Source organism: Mustela nivalis (genome assembly GCF_964662115.1).
Source record: "Mustela nivalis genome assembly, chromosome: 3".
Lineage (NCBI taxonomy): Eukaryota > Metazoa > Chordata > Mammalia > Carnivora > Mustelidae > Mustela > Mustela nivalis.
The window spans coordinates 97,750,312-97,768,131 of record NC_139022.1 but is presented as its reverse complement, the minus strand read 5'-3'; the positions used below and the strand labels follow the sequence as shown (position 1 = coordinate 97,768,131).

At 42.0% G+C, this 17,820-nt stretch overlaps 1 protein-coding gene across 3 annotated transcripts in view; it reads left to right on the top strand.

Annotated features, from left to right (window-relative positions):
- Positions 1–17,820, top strand: part of STK32A (serine/threonine kinase 32A) — a gene marked incomplete at its 3' end in the record, with an annotated part of 133,447 nt that overhangs the window by 98,150 nt on the left and 17,477 nt on the right. For all 3 annotated transcript variants that reach the window (XM_082723215.1, XM_082723214.1, XM_082723216.1), the window contains exons 7-9: positions 3,434–3,523; positions 11,379–11,476; positions 16,481–16,597. In XM_082723215.1, the coding sequence (XP_082579341.1) occupies positions 3,434–3,523; positions 11,379–11,476; positions 16,481–16,597 (305 nt within the window). The remainder of the gene's footprint in view (positions 1–3,433; positions 3,524–11,378; positions 11,477–16,480; positions 16,598–17,820) is intronic.

Sequence of the window (17,820 nt, the reverse complement as noted above, 5' to 3'; positions counted from 1 at the left end):
AAAAATCTAGTGTGAAGCCTCTTTTTTAAGAAAAAAATTGTGTAGGGGCGCCTGGGTGGTGCAGTCGGTTAAGTGTCCGACTCTTGGTTTTGGCTCAGCTCATGAACTCAGGGTCGTGGAATCGAGCCCCATGTCAGGCTTCACACTCAGCATAGACAGAGGGAGACCTCTGCCCCTCCCCTCTGTGCTCTTTCTCTCTCTCTCTCTCTAAAATAAATAAGTAAATATTTTTATATTGATAGTTGAATTAAAGGACTCCTTGCTATTAATTCAGTTTTATTGTGCTGCTGTGTCTCTAGGTACAGAGGTGAAAAGAAAAGGCAAAAATGCTTTCCTAGAGAAATAAACCAGGAAATTCTGAGCCTTATATCTGAAAAACCCCATACTAAGGCAGTGGTTCTAAGTGGGGATGGTTTTGCTCTACTTTCTGTCCCCATGCAGGACATCTGGCAAAGTCTGGAGACATTTTTCAAGGTCAGGATTCCATCCAGGAGTGGGAAGTGCTATCAGCCTCTAGAGGGTAGAGGCTAAGGCTGTTACTGAACTTACTTCGAGGCACAGAGCAGCCCCACGGCAAAAAATGACCAGGTGTAAGAGGTTGAGAAATTCACAGAATTTCTGTGACACAAAATGAAACACAGAAATTCTGTGTTAGGGCCTCAGCTAATGGTCCTCCATTCCCAAGGCAATTCCCATGTCCCTCAACCAGCTGGTGACCGACACTTCCGCTGTGAGCAGGCACTTAAGTTTATTTTCATGGGGGGAAGGGCAGTAGGGGGGTGCCTGGCAGAGGGAGAACCAGGTGCCAGGTATGGGAACACTCTGGGCCTGGAACTGCGGTTTAGGGCCAGTATCGACAGACTCCATGGGGTTCTGCTTATGCTGTTTAGCTAAGAGCACCGGACTCCAGGTTCCAGTGGATCCTGGCCCTCACATAATTTCTCCCCACCCAGACTGCCCCCCTCCCAAATGGGCAGGGAGACAGACCCTGAGCCAACCGGGAAGGGACTGTTTCCGTGCATCCAGGTCTTCGGTCTTGTGATAAAGCACAAAACGTTTTGGGGAAATTCATAACTCAATAAAGGGGTCCTACACCAAATTCTCAATTCTAATCCCAGCTCTGCTACTTCTTAGCCTGGTGAAATTAACCACAAACATCTTTTCTGTTAAAGAGGGACTATTTCACCAGGCTACGCTGTTGGAAAATGGCAATTCATCAGATACATGTAAATACGACTGAAAGGTAAAAGTCAGCGTTCCATCAACAAATTCAGAAGATATGTGATGAGTACTCACTGGGCCAGGATCTTCCACCACGCCAGGTCCTACTTTAAAGGAGTGGTGTCAAGCTTTATTGAGCCTCAGGACCGCCTGGGAGGCTTGTTTAAACACTGGGATCCCACCCTGGTTTCTAATTCGGAAGGCTGGGGGTGGTGCTCAGGAATTGGAGCATTTCTAGCAGGTTCCCAGGTGAAGCCGGGGCTGCTGGTCAGCAGGCCACGCTTGCAGCACCATGGGGCTCAGAAACATCCTCCTCTACCTTTTATTTCTACAAGAGCGTGGATAACCTCAGGATTGAGGCGGCTCTGGACACCCACTCACACTGAAGTAGAGGGTCCCCTGCCCGGCTGCACGTCCGAATCACCTGTGGAGTTTCTGGTTGTTTCTAACACGCATGCCTGGCTCTCCTCTCAATCCCACGGCTAGCCGAGTCTCAGCAGGGTCAAGTCCAGGCACGTGTGTTCGGCAAAAGGGCGCTGGGGTTTCTGATGATGAGAAAGAGCAACAGCTGAACACTTTCTTCCTTCCAAGTGCTGAGCTAAGTTCTTCCACGGTATTATTTGATTTGATCTTCCCCAGTAACTTGTAAGAAAACTCCTGTTGCCATCCCAACTGTACAGAGCAGGTGTCTTCTTTTAAGGTAACAGCGCGTTCATCGTTGAACTTGCACTTGAAGCCAGGCAGTCTGACTCCAGAGAACAAGCTCTGCTTAAGGACAGTGTCTCCAGGCTGAGGCTGCCCTAATTTGCATCAGAGAACCACTTGAGCATGACACAGAGGAAGGAAGGAAGGAAAAAAGGAAGGAAAGAAAGAAAGAAGGAAAAACAGAGGCAACCTATACGATGATAGAAAAGTTATCAAAATTATCTGTTGGTACATTCAGGCAAGAATACCTTCAACTTTCAGCTGGACAAGTGCTACTCTTACTTTATTAAAATGTCATCGCATCAGCGACACAAAACACTTCTTTGCACAAAACAAAACCCCAGCAACAAAGGCAGTGAGGTTTGTCTTCAGCAGCTCACTGGATACTATCAGGGGGCAGACTGAGAGGTTTGGTAGTGGGGAGTGTGGACTGTGAGACACAGAAGAAGAATCAGATGCCATCCCCTCCAGTTGCAGCCGTGTCTCATCAAAACCACAGAGCACAAGTGCCAACACTTTGAGGGCCTCTGAAAGCATTATGAGTTTTGTGCCAACAGCTAACTTAACGGGCGGTCTGCCTAGGCTGCTGTTACGGCTCTCTTCCTCCTTCCAGGCAGAAATGCAAGGCCCTACACATTTTGCAGGGGCTGTTTCCTGGGGAACTTCAATGTTAGACTCACGCTCTATGTCATGAGTGTCAGAACTGAGAGAGACCCTAGAGATGGGCTAGTCCACCTGCTTCTTTTTCTTTTTTCCTTTTCTTTTCTTCTTCTTTTTTTTTTTTTACAAAAAGAAACTTGGGTTCAACATAGAAAAGGGACTGAAAGTCCATGATATATTAGGGGCAGAGTTGAGGGCAGAACTCAGGTCTCTTGGCTCACTGCCCAGGGCTCATTACATAGCCTCTGTATAAATAAAACTTGACTTTCCGGCCCCTGCCTTCCCTTAATACATTATTTTGTTGGGGGTGGGTAGAGGATAACCTAAACTATCAGACAAAAAATATGATATTTCAGACAGAAAAGGAGGAAAAAGGAGTCTTGCTTGACAAAGAAATAAATACATGTATCCATATTTGTGTCAGCTTTATAGTAGCAATATTTATCTCTGGGAAAAAAAAAAAATCCCCTAAGAGACACTTAGAAAAAAACGCTTGGAAATTCGAAGTAGAACACCTCTAGACTGTCTCCCTCTCAATGCTCACAGGTATTATCCTGTTAAAATGTTGCCAACAAAAAGTGGTAAGTAGAATTACCAAGGTGTGAGCTCTTAACCACACAGGTTAAAACTTTCTGAGATTGATCTGCAGGTTTACCAGCAGATGCTCAGCTGGTTGGTGACTATGCTAGTCTTGAGGGCAGAATAATTGTGCCGCTGCTGCCTGGACCCCACTTGCAACCGGCACGCAAAAACTGACAAACGAAGCTCCCAGAGGCTCTCAGAAGCATGGCTGTGCCATGGAGCTGAATGGGGCTTAACATTCTATGTGGTGCTTTTGTCTCTCCAGGGCATGTGCACATCACGGACTTCAACATCGCTGCAATGCTGCACGGGGAGATGCGACTCACCACTGTAGCAGGCACCAAGCCTTACATGGGTACGGACTCTGCGAGTGGCGGTGCTAAGAGCAAGGCTTGGCTTTTTTGTTCTGGTAGACATTTATTCTGGGGTCAGTCATCCGCAGGCACTCGCTGCGAGGAATGCCAGGTTCCCCTGTGACCTGACCCGAAGAACTTCTGAGTTCACGGGTCTGAGATGAGCCTTGGGAGGCTCTGTTTAGCGAGCGCCCAATCTGACCTTGATTCAGGAGAGCTACCGATGATGCCTCGAAACACTGTTTTAGGAGTTGCTAAGGACAGCTTCTACCCACTTCCTATCAAAGAGTAGTAGTTGATTGAATAAACATGACTAATTGTTTCTGTGGGCATGGCATGGTATCAAGTGCTGGCGACCTTGTAAGTGAGCAAAATACACAAGGTCTCCAGCTCATGGAGCTTCCCTTCTACAGAGGAGAGTTTTTAAAAGTAGAATCAGGGGCGCCTGGGTGGCTTAATCAGTTGGTTTTGGCTCAGACCATGATCTCGGGGTCACAAAGTCAAGCCCTGCATCCTGCTTCACGTGGAGTCTGCATGTCCCTCTCCCTCCCTCTCTGCCCCTCCTCCCACTCATGAGCGCTCTCTCTCTTAAATACATAAATAAGATCTTAAAAATAAAAAATAGAATCAAATAGAAGGTGCAGTAAGAAATCGGACAGTGATATGTGACCTAAGTACTACTATACCCATCATTTACATAACCCCACATCACACGCCTAGGGCTGGAAAGTCCATGCAGCACCTCCCAGATGTCATTTTCCCTGTAGTTTCAGCACCATGACAAACCCGTGGGTTCTCCTTATTAAAGATGGGGAACTGGATTTTGCCTGAAGACTCAAAACACACCAGAGGGTGACTAAAAGGCTAAGGTTAGGTGCCAAAACTGTCAACAAGGTCTCACATTTAATTATATTAACACTCACAAATTACTACAAATTCTAAGTGCTCCTGTTGGAGTCTCTCTGCGTGGATGCCATTCTCGCACAACTAGCCTTGCCTCCCACCCACCCTGAGAAACGTAAAGGGAGAACTGCTGTCCTTTCCCCAGAGGGATTCAGGAAGAAGGACTTTTCTGCTCTCCCCTCTTAAGATAGGTGAGTGAGATCTCGAAGAGAATTCTCTGGAAAGTCTGTGGGTGACTGTGAGGCGAGAGACCCGACTCCATGTTTGATGACCGTCTGGGTCGTTGCCGTACATGCTGACGGGTCCTGGTACCCACAGAGCCCGAGTTGTCCATGGGGTTGGTTGAGGTTGGAGCTAAGCCTACCCAGGGAGCATAACATTAGGAGACAGATGGACAGCAGAGTTTGAGTGTGTGTCGGGGTGAGGGGTGTGGATTAGCCGGAGGGCCGGATCCAGCCTGTCAAAGACTCCGCCAGTAGCCTGGAGGGAGGGCGGCTCCTATCAGGGAGGCTTACTGGAAACACCACCAATTCCGATAGACACAACTGTATCAGAATCTTGGAGGTGCCCCCCGCACAGGGAGCCTTGAAAGCTCTGCAGAAGATTCGGCCATGCAGCCAGGGTCAAGGAGCTCTGCCGCGCAGGAGGAGTGACGTCAGCTATCAGAACTTACGAGAGCTCACCCCAGGGCATTCGTGTTATAATCCCTGCCTCCACTACCCCTCTTCCATGACCTAAAATGAATAGTACTCTCTAGGAAAAGGGATGAGGGATATGGCAGCCAGACTGGCCATCTTCACAGCAGGGTGGCTTAATCTAGCTGCTTGGCATGAGAGAGATCTGGATCAGATTTGAGATCAGTCTTTAAATTCATAGGACTGGATTTTAAAGTATCTGCATTAGATGTTTTACTAGGCAAAAAGGATTAAACTGTATTAAGCAAGAGACTGCGAATTATCATTAGGGGAACCCCCTTCCCAACACAAATGGGAAGCTAGACACTGCATGACTGTTGGCAGATGGGGGGGAAAAGCCCCTATTTCTGCTTCTACCTTCATTATTTGAGATGCTTAGAGAAGATAATGTCACTGGTCAAGCCAGCGGAATTAGGGATGTGGAATGAATTGTACTGACTAGATATGGTCAGAGTCATTTATGAGCAAAATAGTTGACCTTGAAATCAAGGGTAAGAGCAAAGTCACTTTTAATAGGTCATTCTCTTCCTCATATAACTAGAGCGAGGGAGAGAAAACCCCTACATACAGGGCTGCCTCACTTCCCAGGAGAAAGAAATCCTCTGGGAAAAAATGAGTCTTATTTTAGATGATATTTGAACAACTACAAATTTCCTGGCTTCCTATTACCAGCACGGGTGAATAAATCTCCTTCGTCGCTTCTAAAATAATGGACACATATAATTCAGCCTATTTTCTGCCTAAACCTCACAGTTCTCAGGTGATAAAAGGGAATATCTGAGCCCGCTGGTCTGATGAATTTATTCTGCAGGTTTCCTGGGTTTCCATATTAAGGGCTATTTTCTTGGAGCCAAATCAGAATGAGCATCTGGGTTTTCTGGGCCTGGTTTCCATGGTGAGAGGAGTAAAGGGAGGCTACCCTTCTTTTCTCTCCCCAGTGATTTTAAATACAATATCCGTATAATTTAATTTAATCTCCTCATATTTGGCATTTCGGGTCCTTTCACAACACGGAGCTAGGAAATTGGAGTGCATTCAAGGTTCTCTCCGCTATTTCACCTTCGTCCTTATAATTAACAATTACTAATATTTATTGAAAGCTTTCAATGGGCCAGACGATGTGTTAAATGCGTAACGTTCATTTACTCATTTATTTTTTTCTCTGCGAGTCTAGGAAGCAGACTATAATTATCACCATTTTACAATGAGAAAATAAGCTAAGTCATTTGCCCAAGATCACATGGCTAATAACTGAAAAAGCTTAGATTTAAAGTAAGCTCTGACTTCAGAAAGTCAAGCTTCTTCCTGAAAGAGAGTTAAAGGAGAAATTTATTAGAAATGATTTGTGGCCCTTAAAAGGTTGTAAATCCATTTAAGTCAGCCAAAGCATTCGAACTGTTTTTTGTTTCAGTACAAATGAGTATCTGTCATCCCTGAACTCTGAATCCAAAGGTTGCCTTTGCCTTTGATTTTTGGCTAAGAGTCTTTCTAAGAGGTGTCCTAGGTAGAAATCTGCCTTTTTTTAAAAAAAAAATTATGATCCAAATAATTTGGTAATATCTAGGTAACAGACATTCACCAGCATCCATACCCATTTTATAGCACTCCTGTGGGATACTAATTAGCAGTTATAGAAAAAAAAATTTTTTTAAAGATTTTCTTTATTTCAGAGAACACCTGGGCAGTGGACCTGCACATGTGTGAGTGTGGGGAGGGGAGATGGGGAGGTCGGGGAGAAGGAGTCCCAGCGGACTCCCCTCAGAGCACAGAGCCTGACACAGGGCTCTGTCTCAAGACCCTGAGATCATGACCTGAGCCAAAACCAAGAGGGGATGCTTAACCGAGGGAACCACCCAGGTGCTCCAGAAAGAAAAAAATATTCTAAGAAAGAAAGAAAACAAGGATGAAATACTGGCAACGACAGGAATATATGACACCTACAAGAGGAAGTGCTGAGCGCGTTACACAGCAGTTTCTTGATTCTGAACCACCTCCCTTTCAGCTCCTGGAACCCTCCCCTCCTTCCTCACCCCCACTCCTACCTCTGCCTATACAATCCAGGTCATTTAGAGCTTAGCCGATGAAGACATTCTTCTCTTCCCTACTAAAAACAAAGCGAATTCACTATGGAAAAATGTGTAAGATGCTGATAAGCAAGAGGAAGTTACATTAATCCCTCTATTTGTAGCTATTTATGGTTTCCTTCCAGACTTTTTTTCTGTGCATGCACAAACACGCATACATTCTTGTTTACAAGTTGGATCATACCTAATTTTTGTACCCTAAATTTTCCCTTTATAATGTGATAACATTATACAGTGAGCAGTAATTATGGCCCAAACACTTTGCTAAGCTTTTAACATTCATCGCGCCATGAAATTCTCAAAGCAACCCCGTGAAAGAGGTTCATAATCACACAGCAAGTAACTGGTGGGGCACAAAGGTAAACCCACATCTAAAAACAACTCTCAAGCCGTAGAACTCATGGGGTGATGGTGATGATGATGTTGAAGGAGCAACAGCTGACACAGACTGAGCTCTGCCTACGTGCCAAGCACTGGTCTAAGCGTGTGTATGACATTCTTTCATGAGGCCAATACTATTGCTATTCCCACTTGAAACATGCAAACTGAGAAATGAAGCACTTTGCCCCAGGTAGAGCTAGGTATACCGCTGTGAGGGTCAGAGCCCCGACTCTTGACTTTCCCAACAGTCTGCTATGCTGGGCGATCTCTCTGTCTCTGGTTTCTAAACCTGCCTCAGCCAGAACTGCAACTTGTTTCTCTCTGACTACAGAGGCTGGGTCTTGGCGAATGATACTCTGCTTCTTTTCCCATGTCCACATATAGAACTATCATTTTTCATGATTGTATGCTACAGCATTAGAGGACTGCATCAAATTTAACCACTTCTTTATTGTTGAATGTTAGGTTGTGTCTCATTTTGAAACATAAATAAATTTGTAGTGAAACTTCTCTTAGCAGAAATAGGTCCTGCAACTTAATTATCTTTGTGATAAACTTGATTCAAAGAATTCCTGGTCAGTGGGTATGTATGTGCTAATGCATTTTCCTCCTGAAAGTTCACATTGATTTCTGCTCATTTATTCTAGAAATGTCTGTGAATATTTATTTCCCTGCATTCTCAGCAGGCTGTACAATGAGTATCTTCAATCTTCCTGAAAAGATCATTTAAAAAGGTCCCTCATGATACTAATACTGAAATTCTCTGACTTCTGTAAACTGTCTGTTCATGTTCTTTGCGCATTTTCTATTAGGGTGTGAATATTTTTATCCTATTCTGCTATTTCTTATTGATTGTATAAAAAAATTCTAGAGCCTTATATATTCAGATTATAGTGTATCCTATATGTTATAAATATGATTTCCTACCTTTTATGTTGCTGTTGTTCTTAGGCATTTTTTATATAAAGAACTATTTTTTCTAACATCATCACACCATTAGTCTTTTTTGTGGTTTCTACCTTTTTTATTTCTTTATTTTTTTTAAAGATTTTTTGATTTATCTGAGAGAGAGTGTGTGTGCATGCGAGCAGGGGAGGAGCAGAGGGAGAAGGAGAGAGAGTCTCAAGCAGACTCTGTATAGAGCCCAGGCCTGATGAGGGGCTCGATCCCACAACCCTGAGATCATAACCTGAGCCAAAACCAAAGTCAGTCCCTCAACCAACTGCCACCCACGTGCCCCCATAGTTTCTACCTTCAATGCTATTCTTAGTAAGACCTACTTTTCTCCAGATTTTGGATATGGTTACCTAATGTTTTTATTACTGTTACACTTTAATTTTTTTTTTCCTTATTCTGGTTACATATAATCTAGACTGAAGATACATCATAAGGATCTGACTGAACTTTTTGTTAGACCATTAAACAATTGTCTTGCAATAACATATCAAATAATATATTTTCCATGTTGATTTACAATATGATCATCAAAAACTAAATATCCTTATATACAAGTCTACATTCTATTGTATTCAAATCTTAATTATTACAGCTTTATAATATAATATAATACATGAGACACAAATCTGTGTGTTTATTCTTTTTCAGAAGAATTATTATTCACAGATTTTTGAGGTAGAAGAAATTTAGAATTTTTTTGTAAATTTCATTATTTCTGTTGTGTCACATTTGTGGGTTAGATTTGAGACCCTTTCTTTCTTGACCAAGAATCTACTATCTAGGAACAGCTAGGTGACTCAGTTAGTTAAGCGTCTGACTCTTGGTTTCATTTCAGGTCAGAATCTCAGGGTCATGAGATCGAGCCCCATATCAGGCTCTGTGCTCAGCAAGGATTCTGCTTGTCCCTCTCCCTACCCCTCTACCCTTCCCCTCACTCTCTCTCTAAAAATGAATAAGATCTTTTAAAAAAAAATCTTCTATCTAGGTATTGTAAAACCTGAAAACCAAATGATGGTAATCCAAATAGCCATAGACACATTAAAATGTGGTCAAGCTTATTGGTAATCAGGAGAATGCCTATTGAAACCACAATCAAAGCTCAATCCACACTTAATAGATTAGCAGAATTCAAAAGGTCAGTTAACACCAAGCGTGGGTAAGGAAGCTGAGCAAAGGAAACTCTGATTTGCTGCTGGTCACCATGTTACTTGGTACTACCCCTTGGTTAAACAGTTGGTCATTTTCCAGAATGTGTGAAGATGCACATCGTACCCCCAGCATCTCCCCTTCCAGGAACACACTCTATAGATGTGTGGCCTCTTAGGAGCGTTCATGACAGCATTGTTCCAAATTGAAAGTATCCAGATGTTAAGTATTCGCCCAGCACAATGGCCTGTTTATCACTCAGAGTTTTCCGCTGAGACACCTGCCACCTGTCATCCAGGATACTGGTAAGGGAAAGTGGAATAAAGGCCATTTCCATCCAGTCCGGGGGGTGCTGTGGGGGGTCAGGGCCATTATCTCCCAAAGCGATGGGGAGCTGTGACTTAAAAATACAATGCAGTGATGCGTGGGAGATGAATTCACTGGGGAATGAGGTTCATACAGTCGGGGTCTGTCCTGGGCATCAGATGTCAACATTCAGATTTCTCAGATTGGATGGTGTCCACACGATTTTACTTGGGACTTGAGTATCCTAGCTAGGTCAAGCCCGTGTGCAGGCCTCACATCACGCCAATTTCCTTTGTCCAGAACCGCCCCTTACTGGGACGCTTGGGTTAACTGTGGAAAGCTATCGACAGGTAAAATTCCCATTCCTATGAACAAGTGCCTCTCCAGAACCCAGTTTTTGGAGCACTTTCTAGGCACCAGGGACAACTGAGATTTGGGCATGCATTATCTCGTTTAATTTCTCACCTCTCTAGAGATCATCTTATTTTGACTTTGCTGAAGAGGATTCTCAAGTTTAGGCAGCTGACTCGTTCAAGGTCAGAATAAGTGGTAAAGGCAAGTTCTGACCCTAGATGGTGTGGCTCCAGAGCTAATAACTGTCACCATTGCTTGTTGCCTTGACTCCTTGTTGTTTATTTAGTTAACACATTTCTGTTTAGTGACTCTAGATGCCAGGTTCAATATTAGACACTAGAAGTGTGAGCCCACTGCCCTTGCTTTGTGCTTTATCCCTCACGAGCTAGGTATATTCTTGGAAGAATATGAAGAAGGTTCATAGGCATCAAAGTGCTTAGAAAATGCATAACTGGGCAGTCACCGCAGGGGGTAATATTGACTGTAGCTTTGCCTTCCCTTGGAGTCCTTTCAAATAACCATGTTACAAAGTGTAAGTTTCTCCACCTAATGTGAAACCTTCTATTTCTCAGAGTACCCACTCCCTCCTTCACTCTCCCTCACCACCAACAGCAGGCTATAATACTACTCTTGGGTCTTCCAGAAGACTGTGAGATGAAGAGCCGATCCAATATACCTTGCACCAGATTCTCAGTGTTGTTTGCAGCAGGAATCCAAATATCAGTCCTTTAGCACAAACCCTTCGACTCGAGGCAACAGAGAACATCTTCCCAGCTTTCCTGCTTTAGGGTCAGCTGAACATTGGAGGCCTTACAGGATCCAATTTTTAATAGTTACGGGATATATATAAGAATGAGAAAATCAGCCATTTTTGCGTGCTGGGAGCAATCTAGCAAGGGATGGTAAGCATCCACAACAGTGTTTAGTCCTTTTACTTACCCAGGTGCTGTGCCTTAGGAGGAGCACGTTGGGAGCAGAGATCTGTTAACTTTGCACGTTGTAAAACTGACCTAACTTTTCTATATCGTCAGCACCTGAGATGTTCGACTCCAGAAGAGAAGCCGGCTATTCCTTTGCTGTGGACTGGTGGTCCCTGGGAGTGACAGCGTATGAGCTCCTGAGAGGCCGGGTATGCTAGAATTGCGTTGCTCTTTGGTTATTTTTCCAGCGAGTTTCATTTTTAGAATGAAAGAATGGATTTTTTCTCTCTCTCTCTAAAATCGAGCAGTTTGTTTGCAAGAGGAAAACACTATGTCACAGTGATTCTTGGGATTATGGCTCATATTCACTCTCCCATATGAGGACCTGAGCCTGTGAGTTAACATTAACTGCAGATAAAATTAAATGAATGAGTATTATAAACTCCCGGAGAGGGAAGATCAGTGCACTTCACTAAATATCTTGTGGAAATATATTTGTTCAAAGAAAACCAATTTGCAGTCACAATACAGGACTCTAACGTCCACCTAGTTCCCCAAGATGAGCATCAACTATTAATACAACACCATTCGTGCCCTGTCTTGTTGGATCCCCCTCTGTCATTTGGCTCCTGGGTTCTGAGTTCAGGGGCAAATTAGAGTACTTCCCTTTTAAAGAACATATTTCTTAAACAAAAATGCCTAGGAAGAATTTAACCCAGAAACCCCCCCCCCCATATTATTTTATCCCTGTGATAGTTCTCTATGATAGACTGTATTAACATTATCAGATTAACTTTTTCTTTCAATTTTTGGGGTGGGAGAGGTAAAGAAAAGGTACTAACAGATTATTGAATTTAAAGATTTTTTTTTTTTTTTTTATCAGAGAGAGAGAGGGGGAGAGAGCGAGCACAGGCAGACAGATGGCAGGCAGAGGCAGAGGGAGAAGCATGCTCCCCGCTGAGCAAGGAGCCCGATGCGGGACTCGATCCCAGGACGCTGGGATCATGACCTGAGCCGAAGGCAGCCGCTTAACCAACTGAGCCACCCAGGCGTCCCAGATTATTGAATTTAAATCCATTTTGCAAAGTATTGCCCTTGTGAGTTTCTCAGGGTTTATCAATTTTTACCTAATCTCTTTAATATTAGTATTTTCAGATCTTATTTACTTATTTATTTGACAGAGAGAGAGATCACAAGTAGGCAGAGAGGCAGGCAGAGAGAGAGAGGGGGAAGGGGGCTTCCTGCCGAGCAGAGAGCCCAATGTGGGGCTTGATCCCAGGACCCTGAGATCATGACCTGAGCTGAAGGCAGAGGGTTACCCCATGGAAACACCCAGGCACCCCTCTCTTTTATATTATTAGATTATAAATTCATTAAGGTGAAGCATGTACCTCATAGTTTAGTATTATCCCCAGTATTTAACTCTAAATAGATACATAACCAGTGTGTACTGGATGAATGGGGGAACAAGGCACTACATCAACTCTGCAACGTTCTAGCAAAGAATCACCAAGTAGGCTGTAGGTAATTAGGTTTCAAAATCTAGCTAATCACATTTAATTACAACTATCAACACAACTAAACCACGGAGGACAGGCGCTGAACAATGATCTCCTCCATATTTATACATTCTCATTTATAGAAAAATATATGCCTCAAAGACAAATATGCTTGACATCTCTGTGTTTTCTGAACTTCACTGCAATCTTGATGAATGGGTCCCTTAGCTATTAATCTGCTTTGTCTGCCATTGTAAAGGCAAGGTCCGTCCCTTCTAGCTTTGAGTTATCCTTAAGTGTCAGCTTCTGCTAGGTACACACATAGCTTTGCACTAATTGTATGTCCTTAGCTGCAAATCGTTCACTCTTATACTCCTGAAATAAAACCACAATAACAATACCTCATTTTCTCCCATCTAATGCTTTACTTTTTCCACCTTATTCGTTCTTTGTATTCTTGCTCTTATTTTATATGCTGTGTTAAGAATTGTTTGATATATCCTGTCACTGCATGCTGTAATTTCTTTATGGCGTGCATTCTGTTGATTTAGGGGTGTGTGTGTGTGTGTGTGTGTGTGTGTGTGTGTGTAGAGCCATAAACATAAATATTTATGGTTTCTGAAAGTAGATTATAGGCTCCCCTAGTGTGGAAATCACGTCTCTCTCGTTCTTGTATCCCCAGTGCCCAACAGAGGGGCTGGGACATCATGGGCATTCAATAAATATTTGGCAAGCGAATAAATATGCAATTCTGGTATTTGATGAATTGACATGGATTTTCAATTTGAGAACTAGAAAGATATGTTATTGTCTAAGACAAAGGCCATTTGGCTATTTTTAATAAGTTGACATATCATGAGGATTCTTTTAAAAAATTAAGTTCAGTCACCTGGACTTCTAAAGTAAATGGAAAAAAGTATGCTTAAACCAGTTGCCTGTGGCATTTATCAGTTAACTTATTCATTTATCAAAGCTTTTATTCATTTATCAAAGCATTTTATGTTTTGAGGGAGAAACAGTAAGTTTAGAAGCAGCAATGAAATGAAGAATGAAATTAGAAGAAAGAAAAAAAAATGTCTATATCTAACCGTGGAAAATGAAGCATGCCAAACTTCTCTTAATGGTATAAATGTGGAGTGAATCCCGTCTAGTGAGCCACAGTGGCTTTGGCTAGTAAACACTCCATAAGCAGTGATCGTGGTGGTAAGGTATGGAGTACTTCCTTTCTGAGATTGAGTTACACAGGTCAGCTCCGCCATATTGTTACTGAGACGGATGAATTAGCTACAGTCCTTTATTCAGTCTCGTGGGAAGAAAATATGCAGCAGATAGAAAAGTTTAGACCTCATGAAATAAATAAATAAAGTTTGGCGGTCTCCTTTTTAGGGAATCTACTCCAAGCATTTGGTGGTTCCCTGACTAACTTGATGTTGACATATCATGTGTAGACGTAAGCCTTTCTTCACATGGCCTTTATTAATGACTCATCTTGCTCTTCACTGTTCACATTTATAGCCGCCCTTTCTAGCCTGTGTTCAAGAACCATGCAAATCTTTCTCCTGCATTATGAGTAACATGTCCCACCTGCCCTGTGAATTTTACATGTACTATGCCATTTAGTTTTTTCCAACAACCTCATGTGGCAGTTTATTTTACAGATAACGGACAGATGAAGGAACAAACTCCAATCGAGTGCCTCAATTTGACACTGAAATCCTTTTTTGCCTTTGAAGCTCAAGATCTTAACCACATTACCTTGCTTCTCCCCCAAGCTTTCCTTGAAATTCCCTTTAGCTAACAGTGTAATATGAGTTTCAGGTATAGAATTCAGTGATTCATCATTTACATGTAACAACCAGGGCTCATCGTGACAAGTGTCCTCCTTAATGCCCATTCCCCATTTAGCCCGTCTCCCTGCCCACCTCTCCTCTGGTAACAATCACTGTGTTCTCTATAGTTAGGAATCTGTTTTTGAGTTTGCTTCTTCCACCCATAGCCCCACGTTCATTTGTTTTGCTTCTGAAATTCCCCATGAATGAAATCATGTAGTATTTATCTTTCTCTGACATTTCGCTTAGCATAATACTCTCTAGCTCCATTCACATCTTTGCAAATGGGAAGATTTCATTCCTTTTTGATGGCTGAGTAATATTCATATATATATATATATACATATATATATATGAAGTGAGATTGAGATATATATATATATGAAGTAAGTTACACATATACATATATATAGTATCAGTTCTTCTATGTCCATTCATCAATCAGTGGACACTGGGCAGTTTCCATAGTTTGGCTATTATTCATAATGCTGCTATAAACATCATGGAGCATGTATCCATTTGAATTAGTATTTTTGTATCCTTTGGGTAAATACGCTGTAATGCAACTGCGGCATTGTAGGGTGATTCTATTTTTAGTTTTTAGAGGAATTTCTGTACTATTTCCCAGAATGGCTGTACCAGTTTGCCTTCCCACCAACAGAGTAAGAGGGTTCCCTTTCTCCATATCCTTGCCAACACCTGCTGTTTCCTGTCTTATTAATTTTAGTCATTCTGACAGGTGTGAGGTGGTATCTCATTGTGGTTTTGATTTGTATTTCCCTGATGCTGAGGGATGATGAGCACATTTGTATGTGTCTCCTAGTCATCTATAATTACCTTTTAATACTAAATATATTTTATCTGTAAAATAAATATAAATTTACCTTTTAATACTAATTTACAACAGGAAGAATATTAAACTCTTCCATCTCTCCCAATTTTTATTCCATCAGTCCGCAGTCATTTATTAAGTATCTTGAAAAGGCCAGGCACTTGATGAATATACGTAGCCATATTAACTGTCCCACTGCTGGTTAATCTAATATGGAAATTGTGTTCATTCAACAAACATGCAATGAGCACCTACTAGTTGCTAGGTCCAATGAACACAGATATGAATAGGGGATGATCTCTGGCCATAAGTAGCTCACAGTTCACACAAAAGATAAAATCTCATAAATCTATTTTATGAAACAGAGAAATTAATATAGGTAAAGGCTGCTCTCTAGTGGGCAGCTGTGAAAAATATAACAAAACCACTGTTTTCTTTACTCCAAAGTTAAAACTATGAAAGAACATGGTTCTCTCAGAGGTAAAAATACTATACCTCATCATAAAATTCTCCACCCCACTCCACAGAACTAGCAACTCCTAACATTTTGGACTGGAGTTAAACTTTTCTGGGTAACATTCTATCCTGAACTTATTACTGATTCAAAAAGCACTAACAGGTATAAAGTAAAACTCTGGATCTCTTTCTAATCAACATTTAAGTAGCAGTTTTTTTAAACTTCTATTTACTGAACACTTTTCCCATGTTTTATGTAAATACTTATGTAAGCTGCCTTCCAGAACAGCCCCAAATTGGTATCTCAGAGGTGGATCTATTGTACAGAAATGTTTCATTTGGCCCAGTGGACTTACCAAAGTTTTTAAAAATTCTGAGATTTCACAGAAAACTAGAGATTTCTGGGGTCTTTTTTTTTTTTTTTTTTTAAAAAGACCTGACAACAGTAGACCACATTTGCACATGAAAACAACAATCAGCTGGAAGGGACCAGAAAATGATACAGAGACTTGAAAATATAAGTTGGGAACATGGGCAAAACAAAATTTTTTCTTTACCCTATAAAAATGAAGACTCTTCCTTCTTCTCTCCCCCAAGAGACCATACCATATTCGCTCCAGTACCTCCAGCAAGGAAATCACACACATGTTTGAGACAGCTATTGTGACTTATCCCTCTGCCTGGTCACAGGAAATGGTGTCACTACTCAAGAAGGTAAGAAGGAGGACTGCATGAAGGAAGTGGTAAAAAGAAGCATGCCTTCTGGTTTGAGGTGAGAAGTTAGTTTATAATACTGGAGGCAGCCATGATGATACACATTTCTAGAGTGGACTTTGCACCTAACAGCTTGCAAACACATGGCTTCATTCGGGCAATGCACATGTCCTCTTGTTGAGCCATGTCTAACTCAGTGTGTCCAAAATGGAGTTCCTGATCACTCTCTATTTCCTGGACTTGCTATGATGTTCCCTTTCTCAGTGATTGGCCCCCTCCATCCTTCCAGCTATGGAAGCCAGAAACAAAAAGTCACCCATCATCCCCATATCCAATTCACAGCCAAGTTCTATAACCTGATTTTGTAAATATCTCTTGACTCTGTCACTTCTCTTTATCTCTACTGCCATCTCCTCAGTCCTACTGCCTTATAAGGTCTTACCTTAAAACTGGTTTGTTCTAGACACTTTCACACACTCCATTTGGTTCTCCCCTCTGCCTGATACTGATCTGTTCAAAGCAAAATTCATTGTCTTAGCTTTCTCAGAATAAAGACCAAAATAATCTATATGGTATAAAGGTTCTAACTACCACCCAAACCTTATTTTGGACTTTTGTTCCCCTTTTGACTACACATAGATTTCTTTTTTTCTCTTCTCCTTTTCTCCTACCTCCTCACCATCATTTATCAACCTCTTACCACAGGGCCTTTCCTCATGCTCTGTCTGAAATAGTGCCTCCATCCCCAGCTCTTCCAGCTCACTCCTTTAGGTCAGCATTACTCAATGAGATTCAGTGACTGGTTCGAATCCATGAATTGTTCCCTACAGGTCCATGAGAAGTATAGAAATTGAGAGAAGCATTTAGAAACTGTTATAGCAATGGGATACTGCTGATGTTTCTAAGTACATGGTCAGTGGACTTATCTCACTGAATAGGGTATTAACCCAAATCACAAGTTGTATGTGCTGCAGCCCTGCATATTAGCCATGCACAATAAGACCACATACTGATCTCACTGCGTAGGAACTTAAATGGAAAAAATTGGTCCTCCTGCATACTTTGAGAAACACAGCTCTAGATCTCAGCTGAACTATCACTTTCTCAGGAAGCTTTCTTCTGTCGTAAACTCACATAGGTCCGGGTTTCCTTCTTACCATTTTTTAAAATTTGAATTTATACATTATATGTGTGTGATTCTTGGGTTAATGATTACTGTCGTC